The 26617-nt window shown below is 29.7% G+C and overlaps 1 protein-coding gene across 1 annotated transcript in view; it reads left to right on the forward strand.

Moving 5' to 3' along the window:
- The first annotated feature begins 632 nt into the window (after window positions 1–632).
- Window positions 633–26617, forward strand: part of LOC136988217 (RING finger protein 141-like) — a 46338-nt gene continuing 20353 nt past the window's right edge. Inside the window, exons 1-3 of the mRNA XM_067286067.1 lie at window positions 633–686; window positions 4162–4334; window positions 24660–24789. Of these exons, the coding sequence (XP_067142168.1) occupies window positions 4174–4334; window positions 24660–24789 (291 nt within the window). The 5' untranslated portion in view covers window positions 633–686; window positions 4162–4173. The remainder of the gene's footprint in view (window positions 687–4161; window positions 4335–24659; window positions 24790–26617) is intronic.

Below are 26617 nucleotides of genomic sequence, written 5' to 3' on the forward strand. Positions count from 1 at the left end.
TTACTGGATGATTAAGCAACCTAAAATCCCTTTTAAATAAATTTTAATTGGAGGTAAAATTCGGGTGATTTAAAAAGCATGCTTGCATGTTGTACGTGGTTTGTGTACTGAACTACTATTCTTAGCGCAAACTGTTGAAGCTTGAGAACGGATTGAAAGTAAAAAAGTGGAGTTGACAGACCGTTAGATGAAAAGACCCTGCTATTACTACAAGCATTGAGCCGTTTTTTCCGTCCGACGGCGCGATCGAGTGCGTTCATTTATTCCTCCGCGCGCGGAGTTACGCGGAGGAATAAATGAACGCACTCGATGCGCGAATGTCGCGAATGACCAGCTTTTCGAGTGATTTTTTATATTGACGTCATTGTCCGGTGAATAAATAAATATATTCAAATTTTTATTTATCTAAAGAGAAAAAGCTTTGTTGAGAATTTAAATAAAAACATAAAATTATCATTTAATATTGTTATATATAAATATCATTCAAAATTATTTACAAAAATAAATATTACTTGCATATCTTGTAATTAATAAATATTAATATTTTTATAATTAAATTAAAAAATATTATTTAATACACGTGAGATAAAATTATTTATATTATAGTATTAAAAATTACGTCATTACAAGATGGCGGACTACATAGTCGTTTGTTGTTAATTACACGATGCTTCGTGTTTACAAAGGTAAGCGTGGGGTTTAATATAGATACACAGTGTTTAACAACGTCACAGATGTTGTTAATTTTGTATATATGAAAAGTGTGTATTTATGCAATTAAATTAATGTGTGTTTTTTTCATATTTATCTGTTCTGCGTTAAAAAACAAATTTAAAACATTATTAAATACATTAAATCATAATAATGCTTAATATGCTTATATTTCCATGCCATTCCATTATAACTGTGCTTTGCTCTGCAAATAATGTAAAACAATACTTGCAGCTACAAAGGTATATTAGTTTAGTGTCTGTACTACATTTCAATAATATGGTGTTAATATCTGTTAAGTGTGATTTGTTATCATTATGTGAAATAATTTATAAAGTTCAACAAAATTCAATACTCGAGTAAAATTTACTCGATCCTTTGGGAAAAAGCATAAAATTGCTGTGTCGAACTTATTGTACAGGAATGCGCTTGATGAAGAGAATAGACTTTATTTTGTATTGCATATTATCTACTTGATCGTGTTCTATTATACTGTATTATTTAAAGGCGTATCACACATTGTGGTTATTTATCTCATTTATTATATATCTAGTTATAACCTTAGATAACAATTTCTTCATGTCTTCTAGACCGAACACCGTTACTAAACCTTTAATTCCGGTAACATAGCATTTAATACAATATCGAACTAACACTTTCGATCTTACCCAAGATCTGCTTTGGGTTTTTAAACAAATTGTATTCCAAAAATGGAATTAAAGGTTAAGTAATGGTGTTCGTTTGTACCGGTAATTAAACTAGAAGATATCTTCTAGACTGTCTTAAAATGCATTTCGTCTACGACACCTCGTCCCTCTTCGGTTAGGTAATTTTGGTCGAGTAACATTTTCAAATAGTGGAAGTAATGCATATACATCAACAAACCTGTTAGTACTGGATAAGGTTGCCAGCCTTTGGAATAAAAGATTGTCCTTTATTTTAACTAAACTATCCTTGTCCTTTAACAAAACAAGAAAAGACATAATTTGTTTTTTTTCGTCTTTGAATGCCTGTTTTGTAATGACAGTGGTAGATTTCTACACTGGCGTGTGCTATTCTTTTATATAAATCCATATTCTTTCCCATAGAGTGCAAAGGTTTACTATTAAATATTTTAAATTCTATAATTTAAAATATTGCTATAATTTTTAATTTAAAATTATAACAGAATGTTTAGTTATTAACTAAAAAATTATTCAATTTTACTTTTCTGGAGTGGGATGGGCTAGAGCAAAAGTTGGAAAGTGGTAACATTAATTAATCATTTTTAAATTGCCTTTTAATCCAATTGTAGAAATCTGGCAACTTATGATCCGGATATGCATTACATCCATTGTTGATATGAAAATGATATTTGTTTGGATGGAATTTTGTTATGAAATCGTAAATTTATATTAAGATTTTTAAAGATAATACACTTAGTTTATAATTTAAAAAATATCAGTTGTTAAAAAAATTGTTACTATAGTATTATTAATTCAGAGATAAGTGTATATAAAACAACACTGTTATCAGTACTTAGATACATAACTACAGTTATTGGCTCTTAGATACTGTACACACAGCAGTATTATCTATGTTACTATATGTTCTACGTAATTTTCATTCATTTTCAATGATGTCTCAATAACATAATGTGGTGTTAACCTCTTTGGTTGATTTAATTACTAGATCATGATGCTATTAATTTGGATACTAAATTGCAGTAATTTATAACAGTTAAAATGAGACTAAAATGAATTTATGATTATCAAATGTTTAATAAGTAGTAAGAAAAGATTGTAAGCCTCTTGAAATATTAACCTTAACTAGAAAAATTTTCTTTATTAATGCAAATGTAAATTAAAAACCAGTTTCTATTAATTTTAATATTTTATTTTAGAATACAGTAAGGATGTGAGAACTATATTTAACAGAAAATACAGAAAAAGCTTTACCGTACGGTGATCAAATCAGTTTCTACCTGTTAAAGGTGTTATTAGAAAAGAGTAGTTAGTTTACAAAGATTTATTAATGTGTAGGGATGAATTAGTTTTGCAAAAAATAACCAATAAAATATCTTTGAACATTGTGTAGATTCAATTAGTAAATTTGTCAATATTTTTATATGTAATATCTCAATATTTAAACTAAGAAATTTATAAGTTCTCATTCATTTGAGATGCATATATTAATACTTGTTTGTTTTAAATGATCTGAAATTCTTCACACAAATATAATTTTAGTTATTCTTCTTGGCAATACTCAAATTGCAATATTGAATGCATAGAATTTCATGCTATACGAACAGGTTTTGCCGAAAAAAAAATGGCATGACAACAACTCTTATTAATCATCACACATTATTTAAACTTTATAAAATTTTTGTGATGTTACATGTAAATATTTGAGAAACAGAAGCGAAGTTATCTGATAAAAAATTTTGTCATTCTGTAGGCATTTATATCATTGACACATGAAGTTTGAGGTTCCCTCTTGTATTACATTTTCCACTTCACTTATTTTATAATTATATCTACAATGAAACAAAATTAATAAAATATAATGTTTTAGTGTTTGATATACTTTCTAAACTGCATACTAGTAAATATAATGCTTTTAAATACTGCTCTGGAGATGAGAGGTGTACAGTGGTGTGGTAAGTATTTTCCTTATACTCATAAAATAAAAACAAGGAAATTAATTTAAACATTTTATTTCTGAATGTTATTGAAGTTGTCAAAAACTGCTCTAAAAACTGCATTTGCTGCACAGTGCACTTCATAGTGGAATGCAGCAGACCTGCATAGTTGTTACACATGCAAAAATGTACTACATAATATGCATATTAGGGACAGCAGTGCAAAATTTTGCCCTAGTGACTGAAATGTGACCTGCAAATTAAAACTGCATACTGAGGATAGTGTGTATACCAAGTTTGATTGAGATTTTACATATTTATTTTTACAAAAAAATTTAAATTTTACGTGAAAAATTCATCAGGCCACAAAAACGTTTCTGAAATAACAAATCCTAGAAATAAATGCATAAAATTAAAATATGTAGTAGTTAAAGAGAATATATAAAAATTTATGATGTATTTTTTGAAATATGTTTGAAATTAACATTTAAAAAATATTCACATTCCCTAATTAAATCATTGATTCTGTAATAAGAGATCATTGAGTAATAGTGCTGAATTCAATTCGTAATTACTGTATTTATACTTAGTTGGGGATATTTTGTTACCTGGAACATAGAAACATGAAACAGTGTCCAAAATGTTACTGTGCAATGACAGATTTGTGTAATGACATTAAAGTTATTTGTATAACATTAAAACCTTCCATTATACAGTAATTTTTTGGACAGTCTATACTTAAAATATAAAAATATTTTATACTTTATTGAATATGATAATAAGAATACTGATTTTTTTTTCAATACAATGATTAAAATATATTTGTTTAGAATAAAAGAATTATGGGACAGAATCCCAGCTCTCAATTTGATTTAAATGAGCTGAAAGATGATGTGTGCCAAGGAACTCAAACATTAAAAGACATGTTTGGAACAGCAAGTTCTTTACTCGCTGTTACATCTTATGACGAATTCCTTGAAAAAGTAAAAGAATTAAACTGCATGTAAGTATTTTCTAAAATTTTTCTTTTAAGTTTTTTTCTAAATTTAACCATGTTTTAGGCCTATTGTTTGTTTTCATCCAATTTCTTGATCTTCTAACAAATATTATACATATAGAATTCAGATGTTGAGTATGCATTTGTGACTGTTCTACTATAAATTAATTGATAATATGATTTTACCCATGATCAGTAATGTCTATGTTGTATTACTACAATAATTTTTACATTCAGACAACATTGAGAACAACTTTTGAGTAATTCATTATCAATGATGTACTAATTATTTGTCTTAACCCCCTCTCTCCCTTCTAGTATGGACATCATTTATGGATAGCCCCTTTCAACATATTTATTCAAAGAAAAAAGTCAGTACAAGATTTTAAAACATTATTATTTATATTTCAGAAATATCTTTTTAATAATTTTTGCTTAAAAAATTGAAAATTTTAATACAGGAACAAAAGTTGTGTTAATTATGCACTTTAGATTTAATAGTTGATAAAATATATTGGATCTGATAGTTTTTGTTTTAGCTTTTTGGTCAAGCATTGGTTTATGCATTAGTATATATGTTTTTGGTAGTGTTTATTTGCAATTGACTGGTGACAAATTCATATTATCCTATGAAAAGAATGGCTGGAACTAACTATTATATATATATAAAATAGTTAGTTACAAAATCCAAGATTTGTGAAATTTTACATTTCTTAGATTTATATCATCTAAGATCGTGTCCCATGAAAATTAAAATTCAGTAAAATTTGATAAATTTAGTATTTTTAATGATATAAAGAATTATACTTTCCCCTGACACACCCCATCCAGGAAAAATGTTCTGGTCATTTATAAAAAACCTTCATTATTGAGGATGTGGAAGTAATGCAAATCAGGAAAGGAAAGGTTTTATGTTGTTGGTTTTGCAAAAAAAGTTAGATGATATTCAAGAATTATTGCAGGAGTCACATGAAAAGATTTCACACACAAAAAAATTGGCTTTGAAGTTCATGCAGTACTGACAACAGTGGCCATTCCATCAATCCCTGTAATTTTCTATCAGCATAAACTGCTTTACATTGTGGCAAATGAGTGCACCAGTGTCCAATAAGTCCAAACATCAGTCTTTTGTACTACTAAATGTGGGAAAGGCAATGCTACCTCTTGAAATTAGAAGAAAATTATTGAAAGCATTAGGAATCGTGATGAGAAAAATTGGGAGAAACCTCTCCATTTCTTAATCCTCAGTCCTGTTTTTTTTTAATCACTACAATTTCACTGAATCCATTTTCCAATGAAAAGATATGGAAGACAAAAGACTATGTGATAGAGAAAGATCACATGCTTATTTGAGAAATCAAGGCACAGTGACCAGGAACATATATAGAGAATGCAGCACTATGGGAAGAAAAGATAGGTAGGCCAGTTTGATCAAAATGACCACTAAAAGAATGACTTCAGATTTTACAAAGCCAAGCATAAGCCCTTACTAATGAAGGCCCTATAGAAGATATGGTATCAGTAGACTAGGAATCATCTGCATTTGATGGATCAGGATTGGCATCAAATAATATGGTCCAATGAGTTGCCTTTCAAGGTTTTGTAAGAAATACTAGACAGAGGGTCATCAGAATGACAAATGAAAGCCTGAAGAAAAGCTACATCAAATAGCAAGTTAAGTTTCCACCCTAAGGTGCAAATGTAGGAATGTTTTAATATTGCTGGCATAGGTAATATGGTTTCTTGTGATTCAATGTTTAAAAGCAGTTGATTAGTAGAGACTGTTAAACTATATTCTCTGCTCATCTCTTGACTGATTGGCTCCTGAAAGTGACTTCTTGTTTCAACAGGATGGTGCTTCCATTGCTGCATGATTAAGAAATCACAGCATTTTATAGGTTATTGACTGGCCACTCAATATTCCAGATGTATCCTATAGAATCTCTGAACTCTATAGAAGTATTCCTCAAGAGACAAGAAACAGCCACTAATGGTTAGATTTTAAATGTGTATTTTTTATTTGACTTGTGGCTTATATCAATGCAGGCAGATTGTACAAAATTAAGAAATTCTGAACAAGTTTTGTTAAAATTGATTTGTATTTGTATCTCGTTTTATATAATTTTGAATCTGAAAATTTTTTACATGAGAACTTCAGCCTACATTTGGATGAAAGGTATCTATGATTATGCATAACTCTGGAAAGCATAAGATAATTCAGCAACTGCACTGTCAATATGTTTTTGAAGTGGCGGAAGTAAAGAATGTTATCACCACATTTGCTCTCTTTGCTGCTTCCATCCATGATTTACGTTTAGCAGTTTTCATGTGTTTTAATAGAACCCTTATTTCAGGCTTAGTAAACACTAGTGTTGTGTTGTGTTCCAAAGACACTTGGCAAGTTTTTCCATCAAATATCTTTATTTAGTTTAGTCGACCCTTAGTTTAGAACCCTTATTATTTAAAGAAATTCCACTAGGACAAACTAAGTAGTTGGAAGTGTACATGTTCTGCCCTTTCCAAGCCATGATTCAAATTTCTGCTCTTTCAGCCACTCATTATTATTCACCTTCTCAAAGTGTTTTGAGGAGATGAACAATTATTCTTGAAATTTAACTTGCAGATGGGTAAGACAGGAACATATTTGTTTTCCATGTCTGTCTAATTGCTAAAATAGTATAATTCAGTATGTTCATTAAAATGTTGCAGTATTTACCAAAATTCCAGAATAAGAATATGATACATTTACTTATATAAACTGTAAATTTCTCCAATAAGAAAGTAAAAATATACCTATTAAGCCATTAAGATTGAACATTGAAATGTCTGTTAAGTAAAATCACTACACACTTCTAAATTACCTTTACAATATAGTATTGAATTTATTGTTGCATTCTTTTGAGTTATATTTGAAGATGCAATAAACATTAAATTTTTGTTTGGTGCTCAGCTACTGATATGAACTACCTCAATGTTGATAGTTCGATGAAAAACTACAGATAATCCTTTCACAATATGGCAAATGCTTGCACATTTTTGTTATTCAAATGAATAATTTTATTCACAAAAATTATTTGACTAGCAGCAAGGGCGAGCCTTGCTCTCATGCTTTGTTGCCAATGTTAAAGTTTGTTTTGGTTTACAACTTGTTCTTCTGCTGGTGGTCATAGCTCATTCCAACCTTTTTTCAAAAGTTGCTCACCCAACATTTTTTCCATTCATTGGCAGTTCAGAACATATCTTTACAGTTGATGAATTTCATAGTGTTCTTTGTCACAGTTGTTATCATTAATGATGCTTAGAAGTAGTTTTTCCTCTAGAATGTTTTTGTACACTGGATCATGTGCTGGTCTGTAGGTTACAAAACTAAACTTTTGTTTAATGGTAAAAACATTGTTATGGTTCCATCTTCCTTCTTAATTTGTTTTATGATGGGTAGCTAGGAGCATTAGCCAAGATAAGCAAAGTATTTGGGGGTAAATGAGGGTTTTTTTCAAGTGTTCTTTAACTGAAGAAATTGACAGTTGAAATGAGAATCATTTCTTGAACACTCCTTTGTTCATCCAAATACTTTTCTGCCCCTCATATTTCACTGGAAATGAAATGTTTTTTTAAAGCAAATGGTTGCTTTGATTTTTCAATAAGAAACAAGGGCAGTCTATCAACTCTAGCTGTGTTAGTAAGTTACAAACCAAAAATGTCAATCAGATATCGTTACTTTTTCTTACAGGGGCTTTAGCTGAAATCCCTGTATGCTTTCAGGAGCTACACAAGTATTTTATCAGAAAATGTGCCAGAAAAGACCCTTTCATCAGCATTGCATATCATTGTATATCTGTTAACATACTAGGTTCATATCTTCAACTTTTTTAAAACTTTTTATGAAGGCTGCACCACTGATGTATCCATGTATCCAACATTAACCCGTTATAGACAATCTTATTCCAATCCTCCGTTTAAGACAATTGAGACACCCTTTGGTAGCAGTAAAATAATTTTTTCCTGTTATGTTTTTGTTTTCATTAAAAAAAACTAGCTTTTTCAGCAACGCTTTCACCATTAGATATCCTCACATTCAAGCTACACAAACCATGAATATAATGCTGCATGTACTATAAGATTTTCTGCTTGTTTCAAAGTTTATTATTTTCCAGGCCCACACTCACTAGTAGAGAGAAATGTTTACAGGCTTTCTTCTGACTTTTTTATATAATTGATTGTAGATTTTACCACATTGAATCCATCAGCTACTAATCTTTGAATTTTTTCAAAGATCAGTAGCTGATTCTCTTTTTGTCAAGCATTTGATGATCTCAATTTTAGTTTTTACAGTAAGGGTATGTTACTTATGCTCTGAGGATATTTTTACTGTTTAAGATATAGCAGGCAACTGAAAGTTTAAATTTTTGAAAATCAAAAAGGATCACAGAAGGAATGAGCAGCAATCCATGAAAACATGTTCTCAAGTTTAGTTTACGCATGTATGGTTTAGGACAAGCCCATTATTTTAGTTAGACGAATGACAAAGGCTGTTCAAATTACAAGGAGTTTTGAATGATCAGTGGTACAGGTTTGTTGCACCTATACTGTAGTTTTATAAGACAACTAGCTGACCCGGCCACGCGTTGTTGTGGCTCAAAATGTATCTATTATAAATGTATAACACTTCCCCCGTGGGGGAAATTTCAAAAAATCCCTTCTTAGTGTACATTCTCTTGACGTACAGTACCTATTAAAACGCAATCAAACCCGCGTGCAAAATAGTATAAATAGAAGCCGAGTTTTTCACAGTAAGCCTTAATCCCGTCCCTTTCCCTGCTGGGGAATATCGAAAAATCCCTTTTTAGTGTATATTCTGTTGACGTAGCCTATTAAAACGCAATTAAAAACGCAAAAAACCACATGCAAAATAGTATAAATAGAAGCCGAGTTCTTCACAGTAAGCCTTAATCCTGTCCCTCTCTCTCCAGTGGGGGGAATTTCGACATGTGTATTCGAATGTAACGTGGTGTCAAAATTTCAAAGGAATCGGTAGGAACAAACGAACGTTAAAATATTTTATTTATATAGATAGATAGAAAATGATCTGCTTTAGTCAATTCTCACAGCAAAACATAATGCCTCACAGAAAAGCAAACTTAGGTCGTCGGAAGTTAGCGCCATCTGTTGGACATAAAAGCCTTAATCCATATATAAATATATTTTTGAAAGGGGGGAAATGGTGGTCTTCACATATGCCAGAAACCTTCGCGGGAATGTATTAAACAACTTCCCAAAGTTTCATGGCAATCGGATAAATGGTATGGTAATGCATGAAGGACAAACAGACAGACAGACATACATTCATTTTTATATATATAGATTAAATTTACAAGAAAAATAAAATAATTACTTTATAAACTTTATATAAATAATAATGTTTATTGTTTTCTCACTAAGTGCATATTTTTATTTATTATCTGTCGTTTTTGAAATGAAGAGAAAAATTTTTAATATATAAGATTGATTGATTTCAAACATAAAAAGTTTATTGAATAAATCTCAGACCAATAAATAAATATTTTAGTTTTTTCATTTTCTATCTGTCATAAGACTAATAAGCTGTCATTCTGAAATTTTTTTTTTATGAAAGATGAAAGTAATGAATAAATTTATTTTTAAAATTACATAAAATATCATCTATCAGAACTGTTGCATTTTTCATAAATCAAGTTAAATTTGTTATGAAAATATTATACAATGAAGTGTCGAAAATCCGGATTCTGCCATAGAAAAATGGACATTAACCCATTCTATGGTAACTTGGTTGTAGATTTTTTTTTGCAATGTATTGATGATGATCTAACATTCATTCAGAATTCTGAAATGATGTTTAATGTATTTTTCGTTTAAATGTGATGATTCTGTAAATTATATTTTAAACCTTTATAAGTTCTATATTCCTTGTGAAATAATGGCTTGAACTTACAACACGTAAACTTCAATTACAGTATATTTAGAGTTTATAGTTGAGTGTAAAATGTTAATTTACATGTATATTTGAAAGTCTGGCCTCAATTAGTCTGGATTTTTGATAATTTACTGTACATTGTATAATTACGTGGTATATGCAGTGCCATCAAAACTAGTTAATTGTAGTGAGTTTTCAACTAGTACCTGTAGTGAGTGCAATTCAATCTGTTTCAATAGATTCAGAATTGATAAAAAGTTACAGTATAATTCAATATTTATTTATTGTTTTGGTTTAATTCTTTTCTGTAAGAGAAACAATATAATTTATGTAACATTCCCAATGAAAATAAAAAACATATTGATTTAGATAATTGAATTATTTGTAATTGGTAAATTGAATGGTGAAAGGAATGATATAGAATTAATTTTATCTGAATAGTTCTTCTAAATTCTTTCTGAATGTTGTTATTATTAATCAAAAAAAGTTAGTATTTTATCAAATACATGTTAGTTGAATGATGATGAATAATGATGTATCAGTGCAGTATCTATTGTTACTCTCTTTTTTACTGAGAGGATGCTCTCTCCTCAGCTGAGACAACAATTTAACTTTCTATTTTAATTCAAGAAAGATATACTGTATTTTACGGACTATAAGATGCTACGGACTATGAGACGCACCCGAATTTTGGAGGCAATTTTTCGAAGAAGAAAATGCGTCTTATAGTCCGTAAAATACGGTATTTATTGAATTAAAATTTATATTTTATATTTAATTTCTAATGTTCATAATTTCTGATCAAGATGATTGGGATTTTAAGTCATTTAAACTTCAAATATTTTAAATAAAAATTAAAACTTCAGTTTTAATGATATCATTGAATAAGAATATAGATGAAAAAATAACTATAAACAAAAGTTATGTATTAAGTATTTTTATTATATATTACATACAAGCACCATGTTTTTATTATGTAAATAATCATAGCCATCAAATGATCTTTATTTTATTATTATAAACAATAATGCTTTGAAAGCATTTGCTTTGTTGGTAGTTCAACTTAATCAATTGATCTGAAATAAAAATTAGATTTATAATATTAATAATTAGGTAAAAAAGACCAATTTAAAAATGATTGTCTTTAAAATTTAATAAAAAAATTTCCATGCATTCAATGTTTTGCTATCTCTTACATTCATATACAGTACTTTTATTTATATATCTTCAATACTAATTGAATTTTTAACATTGAGATTTATATTGATCATTTGAGTAGATGTTATAATTAATTTTTATTTTTAAATAGATTGTACAATTTGAACTGTAGTAATTATGGAATAATAATTAGCAAGGATAACAAACTATTTATATTAAGGCTGAAAAATGTAGCAAACTATGGACAATGTTTCAATAGGTGAACATTTAACTTTTAAAAATGCTGCTTTCAAATTTAATGGAAACAGAAAAATTTCTTACAGCATCATTCCTTATACTAATCAAGGAATGATGCACTAAGCAATATATGGGCACTAGAAAAATAGTTCTTAATAAATTAAAATTGCAAAAAGAGTGCTGCATGGAAGTCTTAATGACTTCCATGCAGCACTCTTTAACAACACATTATTGGTTTATTGAACATTTAATAAACTATACACTTTGGCTTTGAATAATAGATAAAAGATATTTAAGTATGAAAACTTATTATGGTGTAGTTTTTAACAAAGTCTTTTTAACAACAGCTTTTGTTATAAATAATGAAAATACAGTCTTGAGATTTTGAAAATAAATGTCTAAGTAACTTTTAACTTCATCCAAAATTTAGATTTATGTAATACATTTAATTCAGCTGGCTTCTTAAATTAGGAAAGGAATCTGATTGGATAGGACTTTTAATGTCACTGGAGGTTTCTGTGATGGAAAATATTTGTATTCTAATGTAAAAAATTTTTTTTATATATTTGAAATATTGTTTCATTTTAGAACATTCAAGAACTTGAAGATGACTTTCAACTGCAGTTGAAAACATTTGTTTGTTATCATAATTATTTATTAGGAATTATTGGGAAATCATCTTCACTTTAAAACTATTACAACTATTATTAAAATGGTATGTAATTCAAATATAAACTTCCACTAACCCAATTTTTAGATTAATGCCACATGATTGTCAGATTATATCAGGCTATAATAATAGTACTATTTAATAATTAAATGTCAAGTAATTTAGCCTAGAGATAGGTGTTAGGTGCCATCTCTTGATATATTTAATAATTAATTTAGAAGATTCTGGAAGAAAAGAATTGGCCTGGAGCACAAGACTTGAACCTGCAACCAGATTGGATGGAGGTCCAGGTAACTTCATTGGTAATGTATCCACACAGCAAGCGAGAGTTGCAGGTTTGAGTCCTGCTCCAGGCCAATTCGTTTCTTCCAGAACCTGCTAAATTAATTATTAAATTTATCCAGAGATGGCACCTGATACCTGCCTACCTCCAGACAAAATTACTTGATATATAATTATTAAATAGTAGCATTGTTATAGCCCAGTGTAATCTGGCAATCATTTGGCATTAATATATTATAATTTTTCAAAATTCTCAACACTGACATGTTTTAGTTATGGTGTTGAGATAATATTGATTCAAAAAAGCATTGTCTTTTTCCAGTGAATATGCTAAGTCTAAAACACTACACTCATGACACCTTATAAATTTGCAGCCGTGTTTATTCGGTACAAACGAACGTTTTCGGTCGTGTTTAACGACCTTCTTCAGGAAATATCCAAAAAATTCGAACACAACGAAAATCTGCAAAAACGAACAAACTTCGGAATATTTTTAAAAATATTCTAAAGAGAATTGCGTGCGCCATCTCTACATCGATGCGTATTAAATAACCCATTACATGAGAATAAAATAAAAATAAATAACAGACAATGAAAAGTAATATGCTCCTTGGAGACATTAAAAATAAAATACAAACATAAACTATGGTGCAAGCCGAACGGCACACAGAACATAGGGAAGGAGAGGAGCTGTGCAGAGACAAAAACTACGGTTTCTGTCCTTGTGTAGGCTTCTGCATATCCGCTTTTCTGAGGTTTACATGTCGCCTGAGCGCCGGGCTGCAGATATTTTACTAGCTCTCTGCAAAGCAAGCCAAAAAGGACAATCTATCAACTTCAGAGAGGCTAGTAAAATATCTGCAGCCTGGCGCTCAGGCGACATGTAAACCTCAGAAAAGCGGATATGCGGAAGCCTACACAAGGACAGAAACCGTAGTTTTTTGTCTCTGCACAGCTCCTCTCCTTCCCTATGTTCTGTGCGCCGTTCGGCTTGCACCATAGTGTGGGTACCGAGGAGGGACAATGAGGTCAGACCTCTGTTTAATGTCGGCAACAAGTCGGAGGGACTTGCCCACGAGTCAGAGATGTCTTATTTGTCGGTAAGGATCCCGTAGGGACGGGACTGCTTTTTATCTGGTCGAGTGTAGGAGGGAAAGTGGAGTCGTGGTAAGACGATAGGCGAATATTCGAGCAACCAAGACACCATTTAACAGGATAACAACGATTTAATGGAAAACAAAATATACGTTACAAAAATCTGACATAAAAGGGGTGACATATAATAAGCTATATATCCCTATCACGCGACGGGAGAGAGAGAGTTCACATAAGTGGGGTCCATACCTCTTGGACAATCAGTAATTCAAATATGCTGTTCGTCACGATGGTCAAATATTTCTTTCTAGGGAAGGTTCGATGGTACTTGAGGCACAATAGTCAAATATATTCCGTAGGCACACAGGGTAAGATCGCGACTCGATCTTAATCGATGATAGATTCTCCACCGGGGGAGGAAGGAAACATCTTATATATAGCTTTTTGGCTGGGAATTTTGGTCACGTGCAGGTGCTTAGGCCATAGGTGTTCCCGGGATTGGAAACAATACGGCGAATTCGGGCGCTAACTATAAACTTAAGTTGCAAGATGATCGGTGCTCAGCGTAAGAACAATGGATAGTTGACAGTTATACGGCCGGGGACGCATATTTTCTTGTCCAGGGCCGTTTTTAGGCAGGATGTTTATACTCAAGACAGTTTTTGGCAGGATATTTATAATAGAAGAATTTTCGAGTCGATATGGGGAACAATTTTATTATAATTCGTATTATATTCGGATTATATCCGGATATAAGAAAAGGGTAATTATTAATTCGGATATAATTTATTATAATTTTGTGTCAAGAGGATTTTCAGATCTCACAATAGTTTATGTTTGTATTTTATTTTTAATGTCTCCAAGGAGCATATTACTTTTCATTGTCTGTTATTTATTTTTATTTTATTCTCATGTAATGTGTTATTTAATACGCATCGATGTAGAGATGGCGCATGCAATTCTCTTTAGAATATTTTTAAAAACGTTCCGAAGTTTGTTCGTTTTTGCAGATTTTCGTTGTGTTCGAATTTTTTTGGATATTTCCTGAAGAAGGTCGTTAAACACGACCGAAAACGTTCGTTTGTACCGAATAAACACGGCTGCAAATTTATAAGGTGTCATGAGTGTAGTGTTTTAATAAGATATGCAGTCTACGATGAGTTGTGCTAAGTCTAACCAAAAAACAAGTACATACTAATCAATTAAAATAAATGAATGTTTTATTCTAAACAGGAAAATAAATTAAACTTTTCTTGGAGGAATTACAATTTGGTGTTGAGGCTAATAAAAGAGTATCAATGCTTTTTTTTATTTTATTTTTTTATATACAGATTTTTAAACATACAAAGTTGACATATGGTTTATATGATTACCCAATGATTTAAATCACTTTAACTGACATAAAACAATCTCAAATTCATGGCTTTGTTTCCATTCAAGCAAAATAAATATAGTTGTATTAGCATTGAGCATGCATTTTTAGACATCAGTGGTAGCAGTTTAAAAGTTAAAAAAGCAAGTAAAATGTAGCAAATACTGACAAACAATAACAATTTATTAAAATGTTAATTTTTATGTTTCAATATTTGTGGGATAATTCTATAACTTGTTTAAAAAAACAAAATTGATTCCTATGTTCAAACTACATTAAATTATTATGAAAACCTTATCACTGACATACACAAAACAGTCTAAAAATTATAAGAATTAAGAAAAGTTTAGAATCAAAATATCTTTCTTTTGATACAGAGGAAAGGTTTTCTTTTATTTTTGTCAACCTTGATTCTTATTTTTGTTCTGAGATCAAGGTATGGCTTTCTTTTGGGTCCACTGGGCAATCTTTAAAAAATATTGGATGGTACATCCATCCAATACATAAAATTATACCAGTTGTTCCTCTATTGAAGTATTGTCCTGTAAACTTTGCTTGATATTTATTCTATAGTTTATGTTATGTGTCTTTGGAAAGTTGTTTCACAAGCTGACAGACTCATTAATTTAATTCTTACTTTGTTTACTTATCATAATATTTCACATTTTGTATAGCAGTCATTATGACAAACTTTATAGAAACTAACTGCAAAATGATCTGAACAGACAAATTATCTCTGCTTGACACTAACTGAGCAGATTATTTTTTTGGTCATATTTTAAACTTTTCTTATAATTTAATCAAATTGTTTTTGCATGAAATAAGCAATGATAAATAATTTGATTAGAAGAATCTAAAAGATTAAAGTTGTAACATTGTATCTATTACATTCATTCAGTTTTTGTTATATTTTAAATGTGCAACTTTCTTTATAATTTTTGTCTAAAGAATTCAAATGATTTTTCTTAAAAGAAAAATCATTTGAATTCTTTAGACAAAAATTATGTAAAAAAATAGCTGATTAGATTATCTTGTAACATTCTGCATGTAGATAGACCTAAAGAGTTTTGTTCCTGACTGGAATGGTTTAATTACAAAATTTTTATTTTATGTCTAAAGTGTTATTTATTCTTTTTTTATATTGTGTTGATGCAAGATTTTAAGAAATTTATTCTTCTCATTTTTCAAAATATTTTCAAATTTATTATGTTTGGCTTTTTTATTCTAACTAGTGACTACATTTATTAAAAGCTTTCAACATTTTAAATTAAAATATATATATAATTAAAATTTACGAAATCTACAAAATTGTCTTTGTGTTCCATCATTACAAACACCAGTGACTTCCAAAAACAATTTTCAGTTACGGAGACAACCTTTCATTTGAGGTTACACCTCTGCAATAAAATGCAAAATGTATAAAAACATTCTCTGGTAATTATGCCAATATGAAGCTAGAAAATTTTTAATTACTAATTATTAATTATTAATTAATTATTAATTATTTTTTTAATTATTAATTTTAATTTAATAGAAAGAAGATAATTAAAAATTTTTAATTTTTAATTATCTTCTTTCTATATATTGTTGTAAGTAATAATTCTGAATTTTTTCTGCTGTACAGCAAAAATTAGATATTAAAAAATTACTTATTGTGACATTATCACAATGCTGGGCTTCAATTTTTAGTCATATTTTAGTTTAAATAAATATAATTTTTACATTGAATCAAACTATGATTACTTTGTCTCTATGATGTTATTTTTCACATGACTTTTATGAAGAAAATATGAGATCACATGAATATTGTATACTTTAGAGAGTCAAGTGATATATTACTGAATGAGGATCATAAGGATCAATTCTATATCAAATTTATCACTCTATATATTAAGATAAAAATTTTGAATGTAACTTCGAGTCCAAACCAGAAGTTCATATATAGTTAATTTGGACTTCTGGACCCTAAGCTTTCTACGTCTGATCTCGATTTTCATCTAGCTAACTCCATTCTTGAGATTAATGAAGGACAGATGGACAATAGTGGGAATGTGTAATTGCAGCCAAATAAAAGTGACGATAATCTATTAAAAATGTATTTTTGCACTGATTTTTGGAGACAATCTCCACTAAACAAATTGAAATAAAGATTTCATCAGTTAGCTTTTTTTACTGCTGAAACAAAGCTTTTTTTTTTTACATGAACTTATAGCACTTCAATAAATTAATAATGATATTTTTTGTTATTTTCATAACAAAATTCAACAAATCTTTACAGTTGACTCTCAACTTGAAAATTCTTCTCTGCCACTTCCACTTCAAGTTATGGAAATTACATTACCATAATGAGATCATGAATATTGCATTACAACAGTATAGTTATAATAAAAAAATACAAAATATTTCAGTCTTTCTTAAGTTCATAATATACAAAAAATATTTGTTATTAGATAAAGTTTTGTTGAGCAGGAAGGCAGTGTCAAACGAGCAATTATTTATTGTCACATCATCATAATGCCAGGCTACAATTTTTAATCATATTTTTAATTTATTTAATTTAAAATATATGCTCTCCACCTCAAATTAGTAGTGTCTTGCCCCCTGTGCATCATACTTTTCCATTAGCAATGGAGTCATGTTGGTCATCTATCTAACTCCTTTCAAGGGAAAATTTTTTAATTGAAATAACGTGACTTCCTTTTTTGCATTGGAAGTTCATATATAGTTAACAGGCCTCCAGCCCCTAAGCTTTCTGTATCTGGTCTTGAATTTCAGTTATCTAACCATTCTTGAGATTAAGAAAAGGCAGATGGACAACAGTGGGAATTTATAGGTTATAATTTTTTCAAATTGCAGTCCAAAAACTTGTGTAATAAGATATTTTTGAGATGATCAAGCAGATTTAAGATGTTTCATGTTCAGTTTCTAGATGCCACATCACACTTGAAACAAAATAAGACTAGAAAACCTCTGAAAATATTGAGAGCTTGCTATTGACAAAATTTCATTGACTAATATGTGTTTAAGAACAAAGTTGTTACTTCAGGGATATTATTTGTTTAAATTTTGTGTGCCGTGATTTAAGATCAACATGTATTATCTATACTTATGTATACTTGAAGAAACATACAAATTTACTTGTTTCTTTAAGTATACATAATTAAGTATGGTGGGCAATCGGTTAACGAACATAATCCATTCCAAGACTTTGTTCATTATCCAAATTCTTTGTTAACCGATTATCGATTTACCATAGGTTTTTATGGAAATTTGATTAATTTGTTCTGGAGACTCCAAAAAATAGTAAGAAAGTATATATTTTTTTATGTTTATTTATATGTAATAATAAAAATACATATATACACAGTCTTGCATTTTTATTAGTCATGTTTTTTCCATTTGTAGGGGTTAAAGAATCTGTAATCTGTCCAATGTCTATTGATTTTCTCTCTTCTTCAGGATTTTTTGGAAGTGATTAATGGCATTGTTGTCATAGAGATTCCCAAGCCTATTAACCTCAACTCAGTTTGGATGCTATTCTAAGACCATTGTTCTGACATCCTCCCACTTCTTCAGAAGGTCTTTAATAGCAGATGTCGGCATTGATCTTCTTTCCTCTTCCTCTTTTTCAGAAGAAAACACATCTCGCCGAGTTTCTTGGTGTTCTTCATTGAAGAGTTCTTGGAGTTCTTCTGTCGTCAGATCAGTTTCAGATTCCATTATGAGCTCTTCAATGTCATCTTTATTCACTTCCAATTCCAGATCTCTAGCGGTCGTCATAATTTCATCCATAATTTCAGGGACATCATCTCTCTCTCCCTGAATGCAGGAGGGACACAGCTTTTGCCAAGCAGAATTCAACTGTCGTTGAGTGACTTGTGACCATGCCTTTTGAATGAGCCATATAGCTTTAAGAATATCAAATCTTTCTTTCCAAAACGTTTTTAATGTCATTGTTGAGGAGAACCGGCATGCTTCAAAACACCGATGAAACAGTGCTCGTATGTACAATTTCTTGACACTTGCAATAACCTCTTGATCCATTGGTTAAATCAACAAAGTGGTATTCGGAGGTAGAAACTGAACTGTCAGCCAGGGAAAGTCTTCCAGCAAATTATCTTCAAGGTATTTTGGGTGTCTTGGTGCATTGTCCAATAGCAACAGTGCTTTTAATGGCAATTTATTGGTCTGAAGGTAATCCTTATGCTTGGAGCACAAACTTCAAACATTCATTCTTTGAAAAGAGCCTGCATGACCCATGCCCTTTTATTTGATCTCCACATCACTGGCAGTTTTTCTTTAATTATGGAATTTTTTTCAATGCTCTAGGGTTCTCAGAGTGATAGACAAGAAGCGAGATAAGCTTCATACCACCACTAGCATTAGCTCCCAAAAGTAATGTCAGTCGGTCTTTCATGAGTTTATGCCCAGGAATATTTTTCTCTTCTTTCATAATGTAGGTACGGTTTGGCATGCACTTCCAAAATAAACCAGTTTCATCACAATTGAAAATTTGTTGTGGACAATATCCTTCTTTTTTAATGAATTCTTCAAATTTGAGACAGAACTTCTCAGCTTCTTTATCTTCACTAGCAGACTCACCGAGAATTACCACATGTTTAATGCCAGTTCTCCTTCTAAACTTTGAAAACCATCCAGTAGTAGCTTTGAATTCTATCTCCTCGTGACGAATGTGGAGTTTTTCTTCAGTTCTTCAAAAATTTCTCTAGCTTTCTCTTGAATGATAGTCATACTAGTTACATCTTTTTTCATTTCCCTTTCTTTTATCCAAATTAAAAGCAATCTCTCCATTTTTTATGGATGGAACATCTTTGTTTCTTAGATGTGATTTTCGTTACTCCTTTAGCTTTTTGAGTCTTCTTGATTATATCTTTCTTAGCTAAGATTGTGCCTATTGTAGACCTGTTCAAGCCATACTGCCCACTCTCTACTTTGGCTATTACGTCTTGCTTGGTTTCTATGGTGAGCGCGGTTCTTGACACTCCACTTTTTTTATGCTCCATAATATTATCAATTTTTTTGAAATAAAAAGTTCAGGAAAGCACTCACAAAAATTCAGAGAACAGAAATTAACTAGTGCATGAAAGAATTATGTAAATGTAAGGCCCGAATGTAATTCGAAATTTTGGTGTTAAAACGTTAATGAATACCCAATAGGACAGTTAAACTCTTACCTTTAGAAAATAAAAACCAACGCAAAACTTATGGAGTGCCCGACAGTCTCGCGAAGACTATAAAAAATTATTTGTCAAAAAGTAAATAAAAAGCTGGAATTACAATGGAGAGTTTCAAAGTTTGAGGAAACACTCTCCGATCAGTATTGGGTTGAGCATCAATGTTGATGTCTCCCGTGTTCCGAAAGGTTTCGAATTGTTACCCGAAGACAAGGGAAAATCAATCGGTATTCATTATTTTATGTTGCTTCTTTTTATGTTTGTTCAGTTAAGTGTTTGTTATCCGAACATGTGTTCATTGTTTGATCATAAAAATCTTTCGCGAAAGTATTCGTTATCCGATCACCCACTGTATTTGGTTTTAATATGAACCCTTAAAAATGCAACAGAGAGCATACAATGCCAGACATGAAGTCTCTTCACTAGAATCTTACATTTTGAGTTATCCCAAATGTATTGTCAAACCATTTTGACTTTGAAGAGACATAATGCATTGAGTTTGTTTAAGTTATGTCAGGACAAAAATAAAATTTGACTTACCAAGAATCAACTGTACATTAAATCATTGCAGCTACTTCTTAGTTTTAATTAGTAGTTAAACAGGAATGATTAAAATTTAATATTTCTACAATTTAAGAAGTGTAGGGGTGATAGATCTTTTTGAGTTTGCTTACTAGAGCAGAATTCAAAAATATATTTTTAAAGGAATGAATATACTTTAAATAGAATACTTAAAAAAGATAAATGACATTTACTTTATTGTAATTAAAATTGTTGAACTGATTTTCCATCTGAAATATTTCAGGTGAAAATATTATTATTTTGTTATTTATAATTATTATGCTATGAAAAGTATCTGAAATCATGATGCACACGTGACAAATGAATAACAACATGCCATAGTTTTCTCATTCTTGTTGTTAGGTAACATAGTTCAGAATTTAAAGAAAAGCTTTAAAAATGTTTTAGAACAGAAAGAGAGGATCTAAAAAGCTATCCACCAACCAAAGCCGAATATAATTGGGCGAGAAATGACTATAATATTAATAATTAACAGACAATTTGGCATTAGAGGTAGACGTTAGGCACCATCTCTTAATAAATTTAATAATTACAATTAATTAAATAATTTAAATAATAATTTAGAATTACTGGAAGAAGTTGCAGGTTTGAGTCCTGCTTCGGGCCGATTCTTTTCTTCCAGTAATTCTAAATTATTATTTAAATTATTTAATTAATTGTAATTATTAAATTTATTAAGAGATGGCGTCTAACGTCTACCTCTAATGCCAAATTGTCTATTAATTATTAATATTATAGCCATTTCTCGCCCGATTATATTCGGCTTTGGTTGGTGGATAGCTTTACATGTATCGGGTATAGTAAAGATGTTTGATTATTTAGGATTAAAAAGATTGACTGAAAAGAATAATATGTAAAATGCTATTAATTTTTAATGTTTCTGCAAAGTATAATTCTGAATAAATTGTATTATTTGTGTTGCATTAATGATGTTTCTTCGTTTATTTGTAACTTAGTCAGAATCTAATTTTCGATTTAAGAGGAAATAATCTTCAAAACATTTAATAAAATTAGACTCCTGTAAGGAAATCTTTTATCTTTATAAATGGCTTAAGTCAGTAAGTCAGCTTATGCAGTTCCAGTTTTATATGAATATCATTGCAGAATAAGCTATCATTTGAATGTAAAAATAAGAATTAAACATGGGATAAATTCATTTGGGAGGTGGTATTACACAATCTCATTTCTAAACACTTACTGATTGACAGTTGGCAGAACAATTTACAGAGGGATTTGTTGTTGCTCAAGTTGAGCAGTGGGATGTCACTTCAGAAACAGGGTGCTAACACAAAATTGTATGTTTTATAAAACAGGACATGGACAAAAGTATTGGGTGAGGCATATGCTTCTGTGTATGAGCGGCATAAACATTTCTGTGAAGGGCAGGAATATTCAAGTTGTAATGATTGTTCTGTGCCAAGTATAGAAAGATGGCTTCCAAAGATGCTTAGAGTTGCTGTGTGAATACTGGTAAAAATGTGTTGTTGCTCAAGGATGAAACTTTGAAGGACATGTTTCAATTGACTTACAAGAAATGAAAATATTTTCAGGTTCTCTTTTTATAGATTATTATTATTATTATTATTATTTAAATCACATGGAAATGAGAAAATACATTCATTTTAAAAGAAGATAATTCACATAATTTAATAGAGATAAATTTATGAATTTATTTTAGAAAATTTTATTTATATTGACATCCTAATTTCACATGTGGTAGTTAGTAATTTACATTGACTATACGTTAAGAATTTTGTATAGTGAACAAATCGATAATTTATCTGTATTGAGAAAAATTTTCAATATCTATGCTGTACTTTGATATTGATATTTAAATTTTCAAATCAAGCAGAATGTTTGTGCTATTAATTTCATACCAGTTCTCAAGGAGATTCTAAATCATTTGGCATGTATATTCACTTTACTGTCATTATAGTTAATGCTACATTTAAGTTTCATTTAATGTTTTGTTTGTCTTAACAGTTAACTTATAACAATAAAGTTATCTCACTATTAGTTTCTGTTTACAATGTGATAAAGTCACTGAATATTTATTAAGATAAATTATAAAAATGCTATAAAATCTACATTTTAATTCTCTCTCTCTCTCTCTTGATTTTTGCTAGGAAATAATGTTTAAGGAAATGTAAAAAATATAAGATATATGTATATATATATATTGTTTCTTCTGATTTATATCTTTATATCACGTTCCTTTTTAAAATCTCAGGAACACAACATAAAAGGTCAACTCTTCTTTAGATAGAGTTGTTCCTGAGGTGTTAAAAAAAGACAAGCTAGGAAAACATTTATTGTTTATTGTAATTTGTGAATATTTTTATATTTTATTATTGTATTGCCATTATATTTATTAAATGTATACAGAGTTTACATGACTGTATTTGTGAATTGCTGATGTATAGCTGTAGCTGTTCCTTCTATGCAACCAATATCTTTTACATTTTGTAATTAAACCAAGAATTAAAAATAAATGCTTAAAATTACTTCATTAATGCTTTTATTTTTATTTGTTTTTAATGACATGTAATTTTAATGAAAAATAAAATGATACAATCATTTATGAGAAAAAAAAATTTGATTTCAGGGAATGAATTTTTATCTGTACTACTAGCCAAACAAGTTAATTGTCTTAAAAAAATAATAATTTAATCATTTACTTTCTCTAGTATAGATTTCAATCAACACATGTTTGCAAATAGGCAGTAATTGTTAATATGAAATGTGACATGGTTAAACAGAATATAATAGTAAATGTGAACAGTAAAATCTGTTTATTGAATCAGTGATACTAGCGAGGTTGAGGCCGAAGTTTTAAACGTGAAAACGTGTACATAAGACGTTCAGCACCACTTTCCTGTAAGCCTAGAAGTTTGACAATGGCATTTGGAAAGTCAGTGGAATCATGCTCGACACTCCAAACCCCATTGTCAGACTTCTAGGTTTACAGGAAAGCGGTGCTAAATGTCCGACGTAAACGTTTTTGCGTTTAAAACTTCGGCCTCAACCTCGCTATTGTATCAAAAAATGTAAACAACTGATTACTTATTCTAACCAATATAGTTTAACATGTTAAGTTTTATAAGAATTTCAGTTATAGCTAGCTTAAAAATGCCTGTTTACTTCAGGATACTTTTCTGTACTATAAGCCTCATGCAACTGATAACAATTCTCTCTTATTAGTTGTAACAATTAGAACATTTAAAGCATTAGTTATTTACTCAATAGTTTAAATTGCTATTATTTCTTACATCAGTTGTCATATTTTCATGCAGAATTACCTGCAGATTATGTGATAAGATGTTATATGCTGACTAAATTCCAATTATAAATTCGTCAAACAGCTTTTCCTTTGTCTAAAGTTTTAGAGATGATTTTTCATATTTTCCAAAGACATGCCATGGATATATTTATTTACAATAACAATTTTTTTTCAAAACCACTAAAAACACACAAATAATTCCCTTGCATTTAGTTCTCTCCCATTCATTATCTGTATATTCAATCTGGTTGATTACTATTAGACACGCCTATGAAGTTTTGATAAAATGGATTGCCTAAAAAGCAAGAAATATATAGGTATTTTTCTAAAGTAAATACTTTTATTTTGCAACCAAATTAGAATTAATTACATTGAATTTTAACCGAATGAAATAAGTATTAGAATATTTAGGTTTAAATCGCTACAAAATACTGTGTTAATACAAAATATTTCTAATATTTGTATGATTTACAGCGTCATTGAAATATTTTTTACATTTATTAATTACAGATGCCAGACTTTAAGCAGAAAAATATCTGAAAGATCAAACAATTCTAAATCTCTATTGTTATTTGCTGTGAAAAAAGGATCTGATGAATCTGTATTTTGGAAAGGAACTGTGAGAATAGGATGTGTTTTGGTATATTTCAATAGTTATTTAATAAAATTTTATTTTTTAGAATATTAATTGTATTTCTGGAATTTAGATTATAATATAAATTTGAAAAAAAAGCTGAAGTACAGTATAAGTCAAATTGATGATAATTTGGCTTATGAATTTTTTAAAAAACTGAAATATAGTTTATTTTCCAGAAGTTTTATTTTATAGATATTACTTTGTAATATATTCCTTGATTCTGATATACTGTACCATTAGTTTGGAGTCAAATTTAAAAAGATTTTTTATTGAAAGAAAAATATTTAACAAAGCATAGTAAAATTTTTAAAATAATGAATAAGTTAGAAAAGCAATACAAATGCCATGGAACAATGTGTTTGATCACTTTATTTCCATGCACTTTGTACTTTTCTTTTTGTGCTGCATTATAATGTCTTTAAGAATATATTTTAAACATTGAAAAATAATTTAAATTAAATGCTTGCTACCAGTGAAGTTCATCTGAATTGATATGACTGTTGAACAGTATAGTAAAAAATTCTTAACAATGATGCATCACTTAGTCTGTATTCAATAATTTTTGTTTTGGACAGCAAATTAAAACACCATTGATTCCAAAATGCACCTTTCCTTTGGAAAAATAAAAAAAATGGATCTTAGAATCAAGAAACTACAGTAATCAAAGGTTAATTACTAAATTAATTCAAAAATCAAGTATCATTCATACCTATAACAGGACATTTTAAAATTAATACACTGAACTCCTGATTATATGTGTTAATTAGTGCTTGGGTATGCATGGAAAACACAGATAATCCAAAATAATCCCCTAAAGTATAAAAACTATTCAGAGATTTTAGATGAAATACATATGTTACTATGAAAGACTGATATCTGGCAAATGTTGAGATTCTCCGATGAATGTCAGCATTCACACAATTGTTTCGTGTATGTATGAAATATTTGCTAAATATAATTACAGTAGAGCGTCGTTTATCCGAATCAACTGGGGACTGGGTTATTCGGATAACCAATTATGTACGAAAAAATATATTAACTTATCCCATGTTGAAATTTTTCTCCCTTGCGTGTCGCTTCGCGTTGAATTTTCGTCAATGTTAAGCCTAATGTAAATTTTTTAAAATAATAATCGTGGCTATTGTATCGTTAAAAATTATTTCTTTATTTTGTACAAACAAAATAAATATATTGAAAAATATAAAAACAAAAAAATTATATTTTGGAAGTTAATCTAGTATCAAAAATGTTTGATTCAGCATGACACAGTCCGACTGGAATGCTTTCGGTTAATTGATGTTTCGGTTGACTGGCTTTCGGATAAATGACGCTCTACTGTATTTCTCACTTACACTGGCAAATGTCAACATTCAGTATGCACTGATGGTGAATGTTGAATAAAAATATTTTTCTTACATTGAGTCAAAAATACAACTTTTTAATATATCATATATGTCAAAATAAGAGACAGCTTAAGTAACAGCACATGTAAATAAACTGTTGAACCTAAGACGAACAGTATATTCTTAATCAGAAAAGAAAAATAATACCAATAATAAACTTACACATAAATTATGTGATTAACGTCATACAATCTTATTTATTGCAACAACTTACACTGTTATGACACTTTAAATTGCACAAGACTCCCTTGCTTTTACAACCGCATTTAGTCGTGGAACACTTCTTTTTGCAATTACAGCGTGATAGCCTTGCCTTGCCTTCCACCACTTCTCAAATTAGTTGCAGCTGCTTCTCTTGGAGAAATCTTACGTAACCTAACCAACCTAACATTGCATGCACCAACAAACCTTGCATAAGACTAACAAAC

The sequence above is a fragment of the Centruroides vittatus genome, unplaced genomic scaffold (genome assembly GCF_030686945.1).
Source record: "Centruroides vittatus isolate TY-2023 unplaced genomic scaffold, ASM3068694v2 contig_1246, whole genome shotgun sequence".
Classification (NCBI taxonomy): domain Eukaryota; kingdom Metazoa; phylum Arthropoda; class Arachnida; order Scorpiones; family Buthidae; genus Centruroides; species Centruroides vittatus.